At 25.5% G+C, this 20,527-nt stretch overlaps 1 protein-coding gene across 6 annotated transcripts in view; it reads right to left on the bottom strand.

Moving 5' to 3' along the window:
- The window catches only part of LOC129983942 (cGMP-specific 3',5'-cyclic phosphodiesterase-like), a 562,482-nt gene that overhangs the window by 9,842 nt on the left and 532,113 nt on the right, over positions 1–20,527 (bottom strand). For all 6 annotated transcript variants that reach the window (XM_056093672.1, XM_056093673.1, XM_056093670.1 and 3 more), the window contains 9 exons: positions 8,791–8,934; positions 6,635–6,718; positions 6,218–6,279; positions 4,773–4,842; positions 4,580–4,654; positions 3,852–3,989; positions 2,511–2,654; positions 1,414–1,560; positions 922–1,029 (listed from right to left, as the gene is read on the bottom strand). In XM_056093672.1, coding sequence (XP_055949647.1) covers positions 922–1,029; positions 1,414–1,560; positions 2,511–2,654; positions 3,852–3,989; positions 4,580–4,654; positions 4,773–4,842; positions 6,218–6,279; positions 6,635–6,718; positions 8,791–8,934 — 972 coding nt within the window. The remainder of the gene's footprint in view (positions 1–921; positions 1,030–1,413; positions 1,561–2,510; positions 2,655–3,851; positions 3,990–4,579; positions 4,655–4,772; positions 4,843–6,217; positions 6,280–6,634; positions 6,719–8,790; positions 8,935–20,527) is intronic.

The raw sequence follows: 20,527 nt of genomic DNA, 5'->3' as shown, positions 1-20,527 counted from the left end.
TGAAATTTGCATATTATTAATAAATTCCTAGAAAAGAAATAATCAGTTGGTTTCCCACAAATCTCAATTGTATTTCAATTAAATCGAATATGTACAATTTGATAATTATTATTCTCTCAACAAAAATTTTCTGGCAGCAAATTGTGATGGTCATAAAAATCTAGTTATTTTATTAAACTTACAGCTTTTCTATTTATTGATTAAATGAATATTCAAATTTGAATTGAATCCCATGATATTATAATATCATTACAAACTAGTTCATTTAATCTATATATATAGTCCAGTTAATCTATATATGTTGTCTAAGCATATGGTGAAGTAATTTCAAATTCTTATTCCTCATATAAGCAGCATAGATAATAAGTAAAATTTTTCATTTTCACTTTCAACAATGGGAGAAAAATATGTGATTAAACATTTGATGAAACAATAAAAATGGTTTGAATTTAATTGCAATAATGAAAGATCTTATAGAAAATTTTGCAAACATCGTTTTTTAAAAATAATTATGAAAATTCAAGGAAAACTGCAAAATAACAAAATTGCTGTCAATAAAAATCCTTTCTAGTTTAAAAAATAATACTTTTAAAAAATAGGGGTAGATAATATTTTGGAAAGTCAATTTTTAGTTTAATTTTTAAGTAAAATTTCAAAAAAGTTGATGCAACGTGAAATTTTTACTTTTAAAGTATATTTTTTAGCAAAGTTTTGCAGCTCTTATTCAAACAGTTTCACTTGTTCAGTGCTAGTAGACACACATTCTCCATAATAACTAGGAAATAAAATTTAACCATTAATTTTGTCTTTCTAGATTTGATAAACTGAATATATTAAATTTTGTACTAAAATTGCCTTCTAAAAGCTAAAGCATCCAATAGTTGCTTTAATACAAATGATAAAAGACGAAAATTTCATTACCATTAGCATCGAGAAGACTGTCTGTGTAACATTCAAAGCATGCCTCCAATTGTGATAAATCACAGGACGATAATTTTTCTTTACACTCAAAATCCATCGACACATAACCTAAAATAAACAATTTTTTATAATATAATTAACTGACAGAACTACTCTGGTACAAATAATTTAATAAAAAACCAAGTTAAGTTAGATTAAAAAAATGGTATAAAGAACTTCATATGAATTTACTTTATTAATTAAAAATCTTATATTTTTAACATATTTATAAATATTCTATGTGAATGCAATATTTAAAAAAATGAGTTCCGCACATTTAATAACTTTCAAAATTAATCTTTTTTCTAATAAATGTGCATACTTTAAATTCAAATAATGACATATATATAAGGAACTATAATTTTAGAACCATTTATTCAAATGTATTTTTAAAGAAAATCCTAAAACTTTTATTAAAAAAATAGTAGTCTTCAAATTCTAACACACTCTTACTTGATACGGAATGCGAAATTTTGCAATGAGATCCAAATCAATAAACATTCGAAGTGCAGCTTGACATGTGTCATCATCAGATAAATGAAAATCACTGAAATGGAAGCTGTATAGCTTAAATGTTTCTCCAGTTGGAATAGATGTAGTCTAAAGAAAAACAGAAATCTCAATAAATAATATATGAATCTTAATGAACAATAATATATGATTATGAAAAAAATAAAACTAATTTGTTTACAAAAGATGACTAACAAAATTTCAAATTACTCTTATATTACCATATCACTGACAAAACACATTACAAAAGAATTAAACATACTAACTAATATAAATTTTTAAGAAACTGAACTGTAATTTTTATATCATTATAAACAAAAACATATATTTTAATCTATATGCAACATTTCAGATTTTTCAAAAAAAAATTTCAATTACACAGATAATGATATGTATACTTAGGTATATAGGAAAATTGCAAAGCTTAAGATGATCAAGAGAACATGCAAAAGTGACAAGATTTAAAAGATAATGTAATCGATATTTTTCCCTAACTATACAATAAAAAAATGACTAACGGCCTGATGCATTAGAAAGTACATTTTTTTTTTCTTAGATTTTCTCTAAAATTCTGTAAAACATGAATAATCTTCATATTTACTACCTTAATAGAAAGTATGCCATTAATACATTCTATGTATACATTATTATATGAGAACTAGGATATATTTTTATGAAGCATTTTTATAGGCACATTCTGACCCATTTTTGGGGTAACTCTAAAAATGATATTTACTTATTATTCTTTTCTAAATTAATTATTTTCATTATAAAAAAATTAATACAACATTACAAAAATGTCATCCTTAATTTTTGTTTATTTTAATTTTAATGTCTTTAAAAATTAGCATTATTTATTTATTTACTTTCTTAAGAAGGGACCTCTCATATAATGAAATTGCTCTTGACTATCATTTTGGTACATGTTCATTATTCTTAAAACTGGAAACACATAAGTAAAGAGTCATATTTTTATTAAGAGAGTTTTCGCAATTTTTTTCAACCAAAGAAAGTAATTGTGAATAAATGAAATTTCTTACCATTAATTTCTTAGTTTCTTCTAATGAAGATGAGGCATGATATGATAATACTTCTAAAGCAACTTTCTGCTTTGCCATAAGTTTACTAGCATTTTCATACATCTGTGTATTATAAATTCCCAGACCACAAAATATTGAAAATGCCTAAAAAAATTACATTTACATAGCTTTATATTGTGAAATTACAAGCTCTATTATGATGTATTATTATTATTATTATCATTTGGAAAGATGTGCATTTTTAAGCACCAAATTATCTAACAAGCAAAAATGAATCATAAAAATCTGCAAAACAAAAAATATCGGACTATTTCATATAATTCTGCGAATATTACATTGTATACTTCTGTAAAAATTTCTTATAAAATAAACAATATTCAAAATCTCTTCACATACATACACACACTGAGAATATATTATTCTGCAGTGCATGATATAAGAAATTGGCAACTTTAGATCTTTCAACAGCAAAAGAAACAATACAAATAGGATAAATCTACCTGCATATCTTGTGTCACAATTTTAATTTATTTTATAATTAAATCTAATTGAATGATTGGCATTAAAAATCTAAAATTGTATTTTAATTGATAAGCCGATTATATAGAAAATACTGATAAAAATATTATCTTTAATGTATAAATTTGCACCACTGAAATTAGCATTTTCAAACATACAAAGTTTTTTTTTTTTTTAATTTACATACATCATATTTAAAAAAAATGAAATATTTCCAAATAAATTATTTATTGCATGTTGTATGGTACTTGATTGTAAAATAAATAAAAAATTTATATATATACATGCAGACATATGTGTTTTAAGATAATAAAAAAATAAAACTTTTTTTCTTACTAAAATTTTGTAAATTTTTTTAAAATCAAGTAACAAAAATATAATTTTATAGAGTTGTAACAGAACAAAGTTGGGGCTAAATTTGTGTTAAAACAATCATCTCAATATCAAAAAAAAAAAAAAAAAATAGATGCACTGCATTTATCTTGAATGTATGAGTAGTGTGTGCTTGTCAGCATCATTTGCCTCTGCTTTTAGTAATTAAAATTTTAAAAAATGTTTTAATCAATTAAAATATATCAATTTCAAACTTCTTAAATCTATATAAAAGAAAGTAAACTATGTCACATAAACGTATTCCTTTAAAAAATTACTCCAAGTGCATCAATTAAATATAATATAACTTTGAAAAATCCAAACAATAAGAAAAGTTAAGAACTTTCTTTTACATCTCAGGTAGCATTTATTAAAGGTAATAATAGATCATTCATAGAAGCCTTTTAAATCACTAAAGCAAAAATATAGATAATTAAGATTATATCTTACCTCCAGAGTATTTATGTCACAATCTGTGAAAACTTGACCTTTAGATTTGTTTACTAACTGAGCAACACCAATAACCTTATTTTCACTGTTGAATATAGGTATAGACAAAATGCGACTTTTTAACTTTTCAGATGGAAACTAAAACATATAAAAGTGTGGTGTCAGAGATACAGTATAATCGAAGGCAAAAACTATTTAAATTTAAAATAACATAACACTTTAAAGAAAAATTAAGTAATTGTAATTTAAAAAAATTATACTAGTAATTTCAATTACAATAAACTGAATAATAAAGATCAGTATATTGTAAAGAAATAATTAAATGTGAATTTTTACAAACACAGTCAATGTTAAATTTATATTTACTAAATCTAGACAAATATATATATATATATATATATATATATATATATATATATATATATATATATATATATATATATATATATATATTTATATTCTATTCCTTACTTAAATAAAAAGTTAACCTTTAGATTTTTAGAAAGTAATAATAATTTACGAAACATTTTCATTATACATTTTAATAATGAAAAAATGAATATAAATTATTATGTTAAAAACTAATTTATTTAACTTAATAAAAAAACAGAAAAGGCAAAAAGATTTTAATCAATACATATAAAGATGCAGCAGAATTGCTAAAGACTTTAAGTAATATATTCAGTTATAAATTCAAATATATATATATATTTCAAATTAATTCTTACAGCAGGTGGAACTGCAGCAATGTTGGATTTTCGAACAACTTTTATTTCATCATCTGTTCCAGACCAATTGAAAGTCTGTAAGAAAAAAATATTATAAATCCCAGATCAAAATACATTTGACATTGTATATAATTTTAATATCATATTTATTTTTAAATGTCAGATGAATATGTATTGATAAAATCAACCTTACTTGTTCGGTAGCAACCACATGTCTTGCAAAATAAACATGTGCAGCTTCTGAACCCGATAAATCTTTCAGGCTGTAAAAAAAGTAGGCAATAATGAAATAATTGTTCGTCATAGCAATATTAAAGCAAAAAATATATATATATTTAAAATAAAATATGAATAATAGTCATAATTTGCATCCTTTTTTCAATCAATGATTCATAATTAAAACAGCAAAAATACTGAAGAAACCTAATTAAAATATACAATAGTATTGTGGACAAATTAACAAATGTTTCATTAAAATATTGCTATATGAGTATTATTTACAAGACAAAGCATCCAATCATTCTTTAATGTATGCATGATCTGAACGCATGTATTACAAAATGGCTGCAATAGTCAGCACACTGAAATTTTGTTTAAAAATGCAGAAGAACAATTAATAGAAGTTTCACACATTATTTCTAAAAGAGTAAATGTGACTTGTAAATAATACTCATATAGCAATGAAACAACAGCATTTTTGATAACCAAAAAGCACAGCACTATCATGCATTCATTTCCAAAATCAATCAAAATTATTTTTTGAGTGATTTTGAAAGATAATATAAAGACACAATATCTCAGGATAAATTTAAATTATATCAGAGCTTTCAAAGGAAGGACTCTGATGATTCAAGTATGTTTTATGGAAAAATGAAGAACTTAATGAAAAAGAAATCATAACTTTAATCATAATTTTAAACATTTAATATTAAAATCACATTACTAAATAAAAAGATTTACTTTAGACTTTTATCTGTAATTGTTTTACAAGTGTGTGTTTATACTTATTTTCACAATAATGTAAAAATGAGCAATCTTATGTTACTCAACTAAATACAAAGTATTAATTAAAAAATTACTTAAACAATTTATTTTTAATTATTTTAAACAATTAACTAATCATCATCCAAAATTGATATTTTGCCAGGCAATTTGTAATAATACTATTTATACACGGAATTTTAAAATACATACTTCACAAAAAAATGTAATTTAGATTCTGAGAAAACATTTTGCACAATCTGTAGTACTTATTACAAGAAAGAGCATGGAAAATGCTGTAAAATGATATCTCTTCAAACTCTGTAGTTCAATTAAGAGATCTTTGCTCCTAGAGCAATTTAAAAGTATTCATTGAAAATTTTTTAATAAATTTCTAAAAATTAATATTGCTATAATTCAATACTGAGTGGACATATTTGAATGAAATTTAGCATTTTTCCAAACCTATACAAATACATCTACACAAAACTTAGCAAAAATCTGAGATGATGAGATTTACAGAGTAAATTGAGTTACCCTGAATCAATGCAAACATGAAAGCTATAACAAATATCAATTACAAACTGCAGATTAAATCAATTAATTGATTATATATATATACTATTATTATATATATGTGTGTGTGTGTAAACTAACCTCGGCCTCCTTACTTCCTGTTCATCTCTTCGCAATTCAAAAATTGTAGTGAAAATGACATCCTGAAATAAAAATAAAAATGAATAAAGAATTTTTTGTGAAAATTTTGATAGATTCATTTGAAATTAATGCAATTTTTGTAACATAACTTTTACCGTAATCTAAAAAAAATGTTCTTTTGAATAATTTTAATTATTAAAATATATACAATAAATTTTAATTTAAAAAATGTTAAATCTAGCACATTTTTATAAAAGCATTTTGCATGTAATTTGCAGAAAAGTATCATTCAATAAAAACTTAAATAATTCTTTAAGTATTAATTACCTTGGAATTAATATGATGATTTGATATATGAAATCAGAACAATTTATTTGATTTACTAATAATTTCAAGATTTCAGAATTGTAAAATTACCTGTGGTCTAGAAAACTTTTTAGGTTTGAAAATAGGAGGTAGAGTGCTACTTTTTTCTTCCAAATTATCTAGTCTTTGAAAGACCTATATAAAAAATTATAAAAGGATATATTAAAAAAATTGTTATTAAAATAAGTAGGTCAGAATCTAAATTTAAATTTTAGCTCATGCTACAAAGCAAGAATATTAAATTTATCCAAAAATAGTTACATTTATGAGAAAAATAAAACTTTGAGACAACATGATTGTTCAGAAAAACAAGCATAAATCCAGACATTATAAATTTAAAAAGAAAACAACATAGATAACACTGAAATAAATGAAATCAAAAATAAAAGAAAAAATCACAATACTACGATCAAAATAATTTTACTAATATATTTTACTTTACAATTATATTTTTTGAAATTTGATTTACTTTTATTTTGTTATTTTCTTTCCAACATCATATTTGGCATCATGGTGATTGTTTGCAAATAAGGTGCACTGTATTTTCGCTTTCAACCCATCATATATAATTTTATCTTTAGTAATCTAACGGGGGGGGGGGGGATTTTCTTTTTGTTCTTATGATATGTTTCCGTTGGAGTAATTTATAGAACTTTAGATTATTACACCAATATATGTACATTATAATGTCTTTCTTGGTATACAAATCTTGAAATGATTCCATTATCTACAAAAATTCAAATCGAAAGCTAATTTAAGAATTCATTTGTTTACCAGTATTTCTTATAAACAACACTCGTTCCGACCGTTTCACACAACGCACACACGTTTCCATAACAACAGTTAAAGTTGCCAGTTTTGCAAAAAAAAAAAGAGTTTTAAATAAAGCGAAACGTATAAATAAATATATGCATATAAAAACAAATACGCTGATCTGAAAGTTTAAAAAAAACACAAACGCAACATTTTATGGAAAAAAAACCAATCTGAATAAACATTTCCGAATAATTATCGATTGTTTAAACCAAAAAGAATCAAGGACACTACATTGCTTCGTCCAAATATAGCGGACCGAACCTACTCCGCCAGAAATGAAAGCAAAAGGATGAAGGATTCTATCTGAATATTATTCGCATTAATCTTCAGCTTGATGAGGCGCGAGTTAAGATGCATATTATCAACACGCATTTCCGCAAAAGAGGCGCCTAACAGACTTTCAATCATTGACAAAGTTTATATCAGGTTCACATAAAAGAATGTTCAGTGAAATGGAATGACTATGCATAATTCACCGGCAAAATTAAACTAGAATTATGAGTTTATAGATTTTAAATGTATATTTCTTAATAAAATTATTCTTTTCAATTCATTAAATAGATGCAATTATGTGATAGCGAATACATATCGTTATTTTATGGATTTAGCTGTACAATTCACCAAACTTCGTATAAATGCAATTTAACGTGAAAAACTGAAGAAACTCCATTTCTATCGAAGATTACTTAAAATGCAACAATTAATATTGGCACAAATTCAGTATTTTCCCCTTCGTATTACATCAAGAAACATTTTTCACAAAACAAATAATTTTTCTACTAGTATCCAACTGCGTATCCAAATGTAAATTGACGCAAATATTAAAACTCTCGGTACACAATCAAATCCTGGCTTATATAAAAAAAATAATATAAAAATCTACCCATAGTTAAAAAAACAATAGAAAAATGTAATTTATGTTTCATATATTTATATTGTTTTAAAATTTAATTCTTTGCGTTTTAACAAATCTTTCAACTTTTCTTTGTAGCAAATTTGGCAAATGTTATTGTTTGATGATGATATATCATAAAAACAACTTCAGCACCGTTTAATATTTTAATTTGTACATAAACTGTCATCCGTCGTATGAATAATATCCAACAAATATCAAATAGCTATTTTGGATTATAATTTTTTATTTCAATTTTTAACAGTATTCTAGACGCTTTACACACTAGACAACATATTTTTATTATTCAGTCTAAGATTCATTAATTATGCATTTCTAACTTTTTTTTCTTAACATTACGAATATAAAACTAAAAACACTAATAAATTTTATAAAATTTCCAAAAAAAAATATTTTTTTAGTTTTTTTAACAGTTAAAAATGCACTTTTCTAGTCGTAAAGAAAGATTTTTCTAAAGTTAGGTATTTAATTTGCTTACCAGATCTTCTTGCTCAGTATCAACAAGATATACCCGGCATTTCTCACACTGTAATAGTTCTTCAACTTTCACCATGATTTTGTTGATGAGACGATCTAACGATGAAGTTTCTTCGAAAATTGATTTGGCGAGGCTCAGGAGAAGCTAAAAGAGCAATAATTTCAATAAATAACAGTTCTGTTATATATATATATATATATATATATATATATATATATATATATATATATATATATATATATATATATATATATATATATAGTCGCAAAAATTAAATAATATTGTTACGATATTTTCAAGATGTTAATTGGTATTCAGAATATTGAATAACATCATGGTGATATCATAAAATATATTGTGTTAATGGAGACGTATATGTATAAAGAGAGAGAAAAATAGAAAAAAGCACGTTTTTTTTATTTATTTATTTTAGTATTTGGAAAGGAAAATAATATTTTAGGTTTATTCAATGCCAGAGACATTTTACGGCCATAAACAAAGCTCACTGTGAGTTTCCCGTTTTAAAAAATTGACAAATTACTTTTTCATTTTAATGTATTTTTAATTTACAAGGCATGTGGCGATTTTCTTCAAATTATTATTTTCATTTTGGTAATTTTGTGCAAATGCTTTTAATTTTATTTTTTCCTTAAATATGACTGATGATTGCTCGGCATCCGTTTGTACGCAAAATTATTTAACTAGATAGTTGGGATTTATAAAATCTCTAATAATTAAATGAAATGAAAGAGATAGGAACATGATCATTTACACTTCACAAATATGTTAATATTCTCTTAATATTGTAAAGAAATAATATTTTAATAATCGAAAAGAAAGGACTTGTTCAAGAACTAATAATTAGTTTTTGAAAATTAGATCACCGCATTTTAGAAAACGCAAGCAAGTGAAATTCAGGGCAAGCTTAGAAAACACGAACGTAAAACATTCACATTCCTCCAGAGTAAATAAATATTGTTTTTTTTTTAGTTCTTCTTACTTTTTGCTTAATTTTTAATGCCTTTCAATGGCTAAACATTTATTACTTCTAAGTCATTAAGTGATAAAGAATTATGTTCTTTCTTATATTATCTATGATGATAAAAATCTGTAAATCAAGTCTTTTTTACCCTAAAGTCTCAAAGATTATTAAGCAAAATTGTATTCACTTCGCTTATCAACTTTGATTTCTAAGCGATAAAATTCACATTAAATATTTTATGAGTTTTTTTTATGATATGAAGCTTTTTTTTTATTTTACATTGGGAAAGCATATGTATAGGAACTAATATATAAATTACTTTGAAAAGTAGATCATGGCACAATATGTCATCGTATCAATCACTCTAAGTGACAAATTCCTGAGGGCACCCTATGTTCTATGCTGTATTTTATCAGATTTTCAGAGGACATTTTATGTTTCATAATATGATTTTTTTTAAAATAAAAAAACAAAATATCTCTCAGTTTATAAATGATTTGCAACTCCTATCTCTTATATATCTTTATGTCTTTATCTTGTCCTTTATTATTTAATATATTACTTCCTTTCTTTCATATATACTAGGTCGCATGAGTTTTATTAAAATTGTACTTATAAATTAATTTTTAAAATTTGATACTTAAAATCCCATTCAAAATGCAATACTGAGGGTACATATAATCGTTTTAATTTTTTCAAATCCTACGAAAATATTTTTCTCCTAGATGTTGTACCGGATTCTATTTTAAATCAACTTACAGAAATTAAAAATACCGATGACATATTCAGGAAGTTCACATACGATTACATATTCAAAAGGGTGCCAGCAAACGCCAAGAGAAATAAAAATGGTTATAGAATAATGTATAATAAACGACATTCCGTTAATGAAAACCTGTTTCTGCAATGCGCACCCGAAATAAAGTATGCAATTAATACGTCAAAGATTCAAATTTGAGGGAAAAAATAGGCTAATATTTCTATAGATAACTGGAGATAATTTTATTCAAGTTAATATTCATTAAAATAGATCTATTACTTGCTTTTTATTTCAAATCGACCAAGCCTACGATTTTTTTTAAAGCATGTTTAACGGCATGTTGCTTTTATTCATTTTTTTACTATTTGTTCTTTTTGCTTTTGTTTGAAAATTGTTTCAAGGTGACATATTATAATTTCAACATCTTTTTAACTTTTAATATTTGGAATTAGAATTTTTATTGTATTTTATATAAGACAAAAGTTTATACCTGTCTTACACAAAAATTTGCATTTCATTGTAAAATATTTCTAAGATTGCAATTTTTCAATATTTTACACTTCTTTAAATCTTTAAATCTGTTTAAATATGCAAATAATTTTAATTTATTACTTATTCATTATTATTTATTATTAAATAATGTATTGCTTTCATTTATTAATTATTCACTTATTTATTACTTACTATAAAAAATAGTTATTGCACTTTTGAATCAAAGAATTCTTTCATACAATGTATATATAAATATGATAAATAAGAATTTTCGTATCAATTTTACAACATTTCTTGTAGATTTTCTTACAATTTTATGGGTTTATAAAATAATAATAAAAAAAAAACTTAGAGGCATTTTTTTTATTATTTATGAAATTATGTTTTTATTACTAATTTTCAAAAATTGTAAAAACATGGAATAATAAAATTATATGCCAATTAAGGCATTAATTTTATTATTCCATCTTAATTTCTTTATTAACAGAATATAATTATCCATTTTTATGGCAATTAGAATCATATCATATACGTGTAAATATTTGACTCTAGTTCAAATCTTCTCATTCGAAATTAAAAACCCAAATAGAAAAAAAAAAAAAAAAAAAAAGGGTTCGAAAACCACTGACAAATTTTGACAAAATGTTACAAATTAATAATAATTTTCAAGGATATGAAAATTTAGCTTAATGTATTATAACATTTCATCATTATCTTCAGAAAACCTAAATAAAACGCATTTTGAAATCAAATTCGGCTCTCGTGAAATAAATTCGAAATTCGTGAATGTCCTCACTTTGTTAAGCAACTTAAAAAAAAAAAAAAACATTCAAGGCCTTATACATCTGGCAGACTACTTTCCGAATTTTTTTTTTCTTTATAAAATGCTAAGAAACTATTCCGAAAATTTGATGATACGCTTTTTACAAATGAGGCGCCATTCCTTATCAAATAAAACATTTCCTCAACATGTTAAATAAGACATCTTTTATCTGTCGGATTATCGTATTCTGCAATTGAAATTATTTGCGCATTTTGTTTAAAGTGACATTCTTTACGGAATGATGAATTTCCAGACATCAATATTATGCATTTGCCTGAAGAAACTTCATCAGTAGAAAAGAACAGAAGGATTGTAAGTTTATTACTATGTTCATTCTGAGATGAATTTCATTTCATCTGAAGGTCAAAAGTAAAGTTCAAGGATAACTTTAAAGGTGTTACTTTATTTTTCATTATAGTGCAAATTCGAATAAATCATCACCTTTTTTTTATACGTATTTTTTAACGTTTTTTTAATTCTTTTTTTTTTTTACGTATCATTCTATGTTTCTCACAAGTTTATTATTTTAATAACTTAATTTGATTTTTACTTGTTTGTAAAGACGGAATATTGTAATATATTGTTCAATCAGTTCCTAGCGAGTTAGAATTTTGAAATTTCCCACGCTTGCGCATTCTAGATGATAATATAACATTTTGATTATTTAAGAATTAATCATTCATAAAATTACATTTACTGTTCATTAAAAAAAACCGAATTAATCTTAATGTTAAATATAGCAATTAATTAAAATAAAGAAAATTCTTTTCTTTTTACATGATTAAAAGCATGTTTTTAAAACTATTTGTAATTATATTTATTAGATAGGATTTCTAGGCCGGGATACCCTGGTTGGTAGAGCGTCGGACTCGCGTCCCTTAGGTTGCGAGTTCGAACCCCGCCGGCCGAAGAATCCCCGCGTGCTTGGTGGCTGACGCGCGTTAAATCTGTCGTGGTCACAAAGTCCCCCATGTCGAGAGTAATACCACTGGGGGTACTGGATTAGGGGTGATCGTTCTCTGATTCAGGTCTAAATTACGATTTGTGGATGGATGAATGAAATGCGTGAATGAAGTCCGCCCCGTAAAAAGGGTTGTGACGTGTATGTAGCTAAGTCGTTCTCTTGGCCCTAGTTGGCGCTACTTTAGAAACAAGAGGCGCCCCCCCCCCCAGGCTTAAATCGGCTGCCTTCGAACAGCGGGCTTGTTCATGGCAAGTGCCATAAGAAACAACAACAGATAGGGTTTCAAAAGCTTTCTTCACAGAAAATTTATTGACCTTTTAAATTTACATAACTATTACTAAATCGTTCGGTACATCTTCATTCAAGAAAAAATTATTATATTATATCGAAATCTATAAGTTGATTATACGTTTAACATTTTTTTCCTTGAAAATTTCAATAGATAAGAAATATTCAATTTTAAGTATTTCTTATTTATAAACCAATTCATCGCTTAATATTAAATACAAACTGAAATACAAATAATTTGTATTTCATACAATTATACTATTTGGAAATATTTATATAAATTTCTCTTTGTGCTTTATAATGCACATATATAGAATGACAAATAAGATCCATTTTTACATTTAACTCATTTATTTTCTTTGTTTTTAAGTAAAACCTTTTTTGCTTATTAAATATAAAGTATCATTTTGCTTTGATGGAATTGCTACACAAAGGATAATGCATACAAATCACTGCTTTAAAAAAAGCAATCAATAATTCAATTTCTCTAATTGCATTTCGATTTTGAATTGAAGAATGTACTATAGAAAAATGGAATTCTATCCTAGAATAATGGCGCTACACCTTTTCCTTCACTTTAAATGACACTGTTTATCTAACGAAGAGGAAGATCTTTGTTTTTCTTCACCTACTCAGAAGCATTTTCACAGCCAATGTCAACAAATGACGAGGGATTGTGAAAGTAGTGAATCAACACAAAAATATAAGTAGGCGAATGGCATCAACGAATAACTTTAAAGACAAAGAAAAATGGAAATAAAAAAAATCAGGATATACCCATTTCTGTAAAAGTTTTAATATTTAAAAAAAAAAGGGATTTTTCACGTTTTCATGCTATTTATTTCCACTACTGCTTTTTAAGATAAACATGCTATTATAATTAACTATATTATAGTTAATATTTATTAATAAATCAAAAAGTCAAATGTATCGATGGAGCACATTGTTACAATTTTCTTCACATTAGTTATAATTATCTAGATACTAGATAACTTACATAAGACCGTACACTAAAGAAAACATTAAGAAAAGAAAATACCCTATGTAAGAAATTTTCGTATAAAAAAAGAATTATTTTTTAATTGCATTCCAATTAGGTGGACTCATTTGCATCACGATTACAATTATTTAAACATTATTTCGTGTAATATATAATAGGCAGATGTATCACAATGCATTTGACAAATTCATTGTATACTAAATTAAATAATCAAAAACTGGTCTAAAATATTAAAGGCATTATATATACTTGAGTATGTGTATAATGTAATGTGATAAGAGAATGTAATTAGATTTTTCTACAAGTTAGTTAAAGATTTTTTTTTTTTTTTTTTTTGAAAGCTGCATGTTAAATTTTATATTTCTACAGAAGTTTTGAAAGTGCATGAAATGATTTCTCAACCCCTTATATTTAATAATTAGTTTTTTTCAACCTTAAAAATGTATAAAAATTTTATAATTCTCTGTTAATGAACCTACATTGAAAAACCTTTCTAATTTCCAAAGATGAAAAAGAAAAAAAAAAAAAATGATTTGGCCAGAACTGAGCATCTCTGTTTCTGAATATTAAGTTGTTTCATTCTTTTTCCCCCTTACTGTGGCACTAGATTCTAGAATACGCTTGCCTATAGAATAATTCTGAAAGTTTGTTTCAAGTGGGGGAGGAGGGAGGTTGATATACTGGTTTCAGAAAAAACAATTTATTCATTAATTCCGTCTTAAATATAGAGTGATCTTAAATTATCTAGGAAAGTTTGACAAGAACATAATATCAAAAAATATCCTCCAATTCGTATGTATCCTCCAGCAGTACATAAACACTTTTATAAACAATAACTTTCCAGTATTAAAAGAATTGTGGCATAATTTACCTCTAGAAAACTATATTCACCAACTTTAAGTTTACATACATGCGAAAAAATGCGCACATTTAACCTTTTGTACTCGAGAGGTGACACCATTTAAGATGTTGCACCATTTTGACATTATTTATTTATTTTTCAATTTTAATTGTTAAAAATATCCACAGAATGGTAAAAAAAAAGATGTAAATTAACTTTTCGGGCAAATTCAACTTAAAACAATTATATATTTATTTATTTATTTTTAAAAACTATAAACAAGCTCTTATATTAGGTGAATAATTTTTCATCGAATTACTTTTCCGAATGAAAAAGGGTAATTAATAATAAATAAGGATGTATTTAAAACAGTAAATATGAGTCAAATGATTTAATTGAAGATAGTTTTCTTAATCAATTAGTATTAAATAATCTGACGCAAGGTACATGCCACACTTCGGGACACTTGTCGACTGTGTCGATTACCACAGCTTTCATAATTACCATTTCGCATATTATTACCAAACAATGATGTTTTCAATTATCATCACTTTCCTGCGATCCGATATCAAATCGCTTTCGTAATAAGTTTACAGATTTACTTATTTACGTGGAAAGGATAAACGCGATTAAGCACATTATGCCGAATATGAATAGGGCTGAGTTTAAAGACCAATGAAACGCGCCAGAGACACTTAGCGGCATTTCATTGGTCGGCCCTCCCGGTAAAAGAACAAGGTAAACGAGTGAAATAATCAAAGTCGGAAATGCAAAATGATTATGCATTCATAACAGACAAAAGTGTGATTTGCATGCTAAATATCTAAGAATCCAGTTGGGGAGAACTTTCATGACACGCTTGTTTCTTAAATCTTAGTTGCACAATATTACGTGTGAAGAATAATGTTAAGTTAGTTACACTTTTCAAGCTTTAACTGCGAAAAATAGCGGAATAAGATTAGAAATAATAAGACGATTCAACCTGAAGACAAAGTTTCAAATTTCTATGCGGCCCTTTTTACCTGTAGAAGAAACCCTAAGTTGAAAAACCGCTCAAAATCCTGGCCTTCAGCTGTCATGATAAGTAGGATGAATTCATTATTTGTATCTTTGCGCTATTTTCAAGGACACCGGCGAAAAAGATTTCTGTTTTTCTATTCTACCAGGGTATTCTCGAAGAATTCAGTCTAAACAGAATTCTGGAATGAAGTAGCACGTCTTCCTTAGAAGTGACCGAAAAAATTAAGACGATGTTCATTATAAAAATCTTTTTAGGGAACAGTGAATTTCAAGGCGGTTAATCAATATTATAAATGTTGAAAAGTTCTTTCATATCACGTATAGTCAACCTTTTAACGAAGTAACCTCAGAGCATTCAATAGAATTATTAATTTAATATGTGTAACCTTAAAGCATTCAATAGAATTATTAATTTAATATGTGTAACCTTAAAGCATTCAATAGAATTATTAATTTAATATGTGTAACCTTAAAGCATTCAATAGAATTATTAATTTAATATATGTAACCTTAAAGCATTCAATAGAATTATTAATTTAATATGTGTAACCTTAAAGCATTCATTAGAATTATTAATTTAATATGTGTAACCTTAAAGCATTCAATAGAATTATTAATTTAATATGTATAGTAGGAGATTGCATAAAATATAAAATTTCTTAAAAAAGAAACAAACATATGAAAAAATATACATATTTTTGTTTGATAAATAGTTAACATTTCGAAGATTACGGAAGTATGAAAAAATATTCCATAAAAAATTTGCTTCTTTTAGATTTTTAATATTATATATATACAAATCTTTCATTGCAATGTTCAATAAATTTAAAGCTTGTTAAATTTTTCTTTTATTTTAGCAAATATTAAAACACATCAAATACATCTTCTCATTTACCACAATTATCGGAGTTTAATCTGTAGACTCCCGAATTTATTATTATATTTAATTATTATTTTATTATATATTTATTATATGACATTTCTTGTTATTGATGTCTGCATAAATTTTTTTAAGATACATGAGATATTCAAAAAAGGCCATATATATATATATATATATATATATATATATATATATATATATATATATATATATATATATATATATATATATATATATATATATATATATATATGCCATCCCAAATTCTACATTTAAACGCGTTATTCTTTTTAGATTTAGACACATTATTATAAGTGATTGGTAATCACTTAATATGTCTTTTTTTCAAAATCGAAACCTAAAATCTATTCCTTTTACTATACATGAACAACAACAGGAAATACAAATAAATAAAAAATAATAATTTCATACATTTCAAGGTAATGCTTCAACCGATTTTACGACGAAAGTTTCTGCTGATTAAATTTCAATAAACAGTCGTTTAAGAAAAGAATTACTGGAATTAATTACTTGTTACATAAACGTTCAATTTGTAATAAAAGAATTTATGATGTTCGCCAAGCGTCATTACAAAGCACATATTCACATTAAGACACAGAACAATACAATGATTAACCAGAAGAGTCATTACGGCCAAATGACCTTGTCCGTGAACTTCCTATCTCTCAGCAAATATTTGTATCTAATTCCAACACTAATCTACGAACACACCCTTTAGCAGAACGAAAACAACTCAGCTCTTCTGATGCAGTGTAGTGTGTTGTATAGACAATAAGGGGCAATTCGATTCCTTTGGACCACTTAAAATAATCTGATTTTGACAACAAGCGTACCCCTAGTAAGAATATCAACTATTGTTGGGTGGTAGAGTATCTTGAGTTTTGCCTCCATTCAGAAACTTTGGTGGGAACTAATAAACGATGTACGTCAATGGCAAGCATTCATAGTGCCTCTGATGACGTCAGAACCTTCTAGAAACATTTGTTTGTTGTCCCGTTGTCGTGCTTCGACTGGAAAAACAGTAGCCGTTATTTGAACCCTAAAAGTATCGAAATGGTAGGTGGCCTTTGGTGTATTTTACATGCAAGTGTTTTCGGAATTATATAAGGGAGCTACAGCCTCAGGAAAATTGAATAAGTCTCGTGGTATTATTCCCTTCAAAGATCATTAATCATATGAAGGGCTATTACTGATTCGGGAACACCAAGCACGGCGGTCCACACAGCAATTTATCATTTTAGTGCAAGCAATAATTTACTGCTCCTGTGATTGGTAAACAGTATGTAATAACTATATGGAAATTTACTGATGCATAAAAGATTGCAGTTGAATGAAGTTTCGGAATAGGGAAATAATAAATAAATAAATATATGTATACACATTTTACAAGTTAGGAAATAATTTATTTATACATCCTCGCTGACTTGATAAATTGCTTATATCATTATAAATGAATGATTGGCAACATTTGACATACGAAAATTTAAAATGGTGATTAAATTTATGGAAAAAGTGGATGATAGTGTAGATGATATGGAAGCATTTCCTGCCCAGTAAACCATACATTAAAATACAGACTCAGAGGAACTATCTTGTATTTAACAAGTGCCATGGAATATAAATGATACTTGTGAATATTATTGATTTGAATTTTGTAACATATAAAGTGTCTAATAATGCAATTTAAATTCACAAAAGCTCAATTTTTTATAAAATTTCAATACCAGTTATTTAATTGTTCATAAATAAGTAAAAATAATAAAAAAATAATTTTAAATGAGTTTTATTAAAATTATATCAATTCATTATTAAAAATTTTCCTAAATCTGTGCGAAAATATAATGAAATAACTTTATAATCTATCGAATTAAACGAAGTTAAACAAATAAGTCTAAAATTATTAATACTATAATTAAATTAAATGACATTACCTTTTTTACTATTTAAATATGACGGTTTTAAAATACCAAAATTTAAGATGTGTTTTAAATTTTTTAAAAATATGTTAGCGTTAAAAATTAAAAGATATTAAGAAATCAAATAACAGTTAAATCTCGAAAACATATGATACATAAATAATTTTTTTTAAATTTTTGAATTATCCTTTTTATAACAAAAGCGGCATACAGCCGTGCACATAAGCTTTTAGCAAAGAATCTATAAATCTAACTCAAATCATTAGATTCAATATTATAAGACCTTACATTTTCTGCAAAATTCATCTCTGATTAAAAATGATTTAGATCTCACAAGATTGTTACGGTCAACACTTATAGGACCACCACAGAAGTTCATAAATCATCTGTGACAAGGAATTTTTCTTTTCTTTTTGCTTTATTCGGTATATAACATTCATTAATGCGATTCATTTTTCAACCCACTTTACAGAAGTGAGCAATAGCCAAAGCATTAATTTTGCAAAGTGATAAAATTGTTGTCCGCACTTGATTTCGCTTATTACTTAGATAAAGAATGGCTTGAGGTTTTAACATTGCCAGTTCAAAACTGATTTCTTGAACAATCGATAGTTAATACAGTATTTTCTAGCGTAAATATAACCTTTTTAAACCTTTAGTTTTGAAATGCGATACAATGTTTCATTTAAACGTAACTATCCACAATATAATGCTTCAGCTAAATAAACTAACCTTTTTTCATATGTTTATCTGTGCTATCAACTAAAGAATGAAATTCTACTTTTTCGTGCTGAGATTTAAAAATGAGTTCAGATTTATGTCGCTTGCAAAAATTACAATATTTCACGACAAAGATTGCATAATTTATTTTAATACCTAACACCATTTATTCTACTTTTATGGCTTCTTAAAAACTTATTTTGTATTATTTTTTTAACTTTTTTTATTCAAACTGGTCCATTTTTTATTAGATTAAAGTAGCACTTAAGATACTTGATACTTCTCTAATAGAAACTTAAAACCATTGGATATCGCATAGAAAAAAAGCTAAAAATAATTAAAAATAAGAAAATATGCTTTTTTTTTTCGATACCATGAACATAGAATTGTTTTAAAAATTCTCTTGATCAGTTATACTTAAAGCTTCATAAAATAAGCCATTTAAGAGCATGTGAAATATTTACACTGAAACAAACAAATGCTTAATTTTCAGTAGGCTTATATTAATTAACATTTATATGAAGTTGGAATCTTGTACTAACTATAATTAGTCAATTCAATTTCAAATTATCTTTAACTGCTTTGAAATAAAACATAAAGAGATTCCATGTATCAAAAAGGTATCGCATCACAGCAAGTTGAATAAATTATGAGAAAATAATATTATTTTAAAAAATATACAATCAGATATTATTCTTAATTAACATTTTTTAATTAAAGCAATTCCGTTTAAATATACAAATCAGTTTACTGTTTATAGATAAGACAGATAGTGTAAATATAAGAAATAGATAACATTGATTTCTTTACTAATAAGAAAAATTAACACAAATACATCGTTAAAAATTCCAATTTTTTTATTTAATTTTAAATGTTTAATTTGCTTTTACTGGATAATAAATATGATGCTATTATTAAGCAGTAAGAACATAATGTATTTGTCAACTAAATCAGCAACCAAAAGTTGCTTATTAAACTAACTCATAACTTAGCCATCTAATTCTAATAAATAAAGATATATTCCACC

Source organism: Argiope bruennichi, chromosome 9, assembly GCF_947563725.1.
Source record: "Argiope bruennichi chromosome 9, qqArgBrue1.1, whole genome shotgun sequence".
NCBI classification, from domain to species: Eukaryota; Metazoa; Arthropoda; class Arachnida; order Araneae; family Araneidae; genus Argiope; species Argiope bruennichi.
This window is presented reverse-complemented; position numbering and strand designations above follow the sequence as displayed.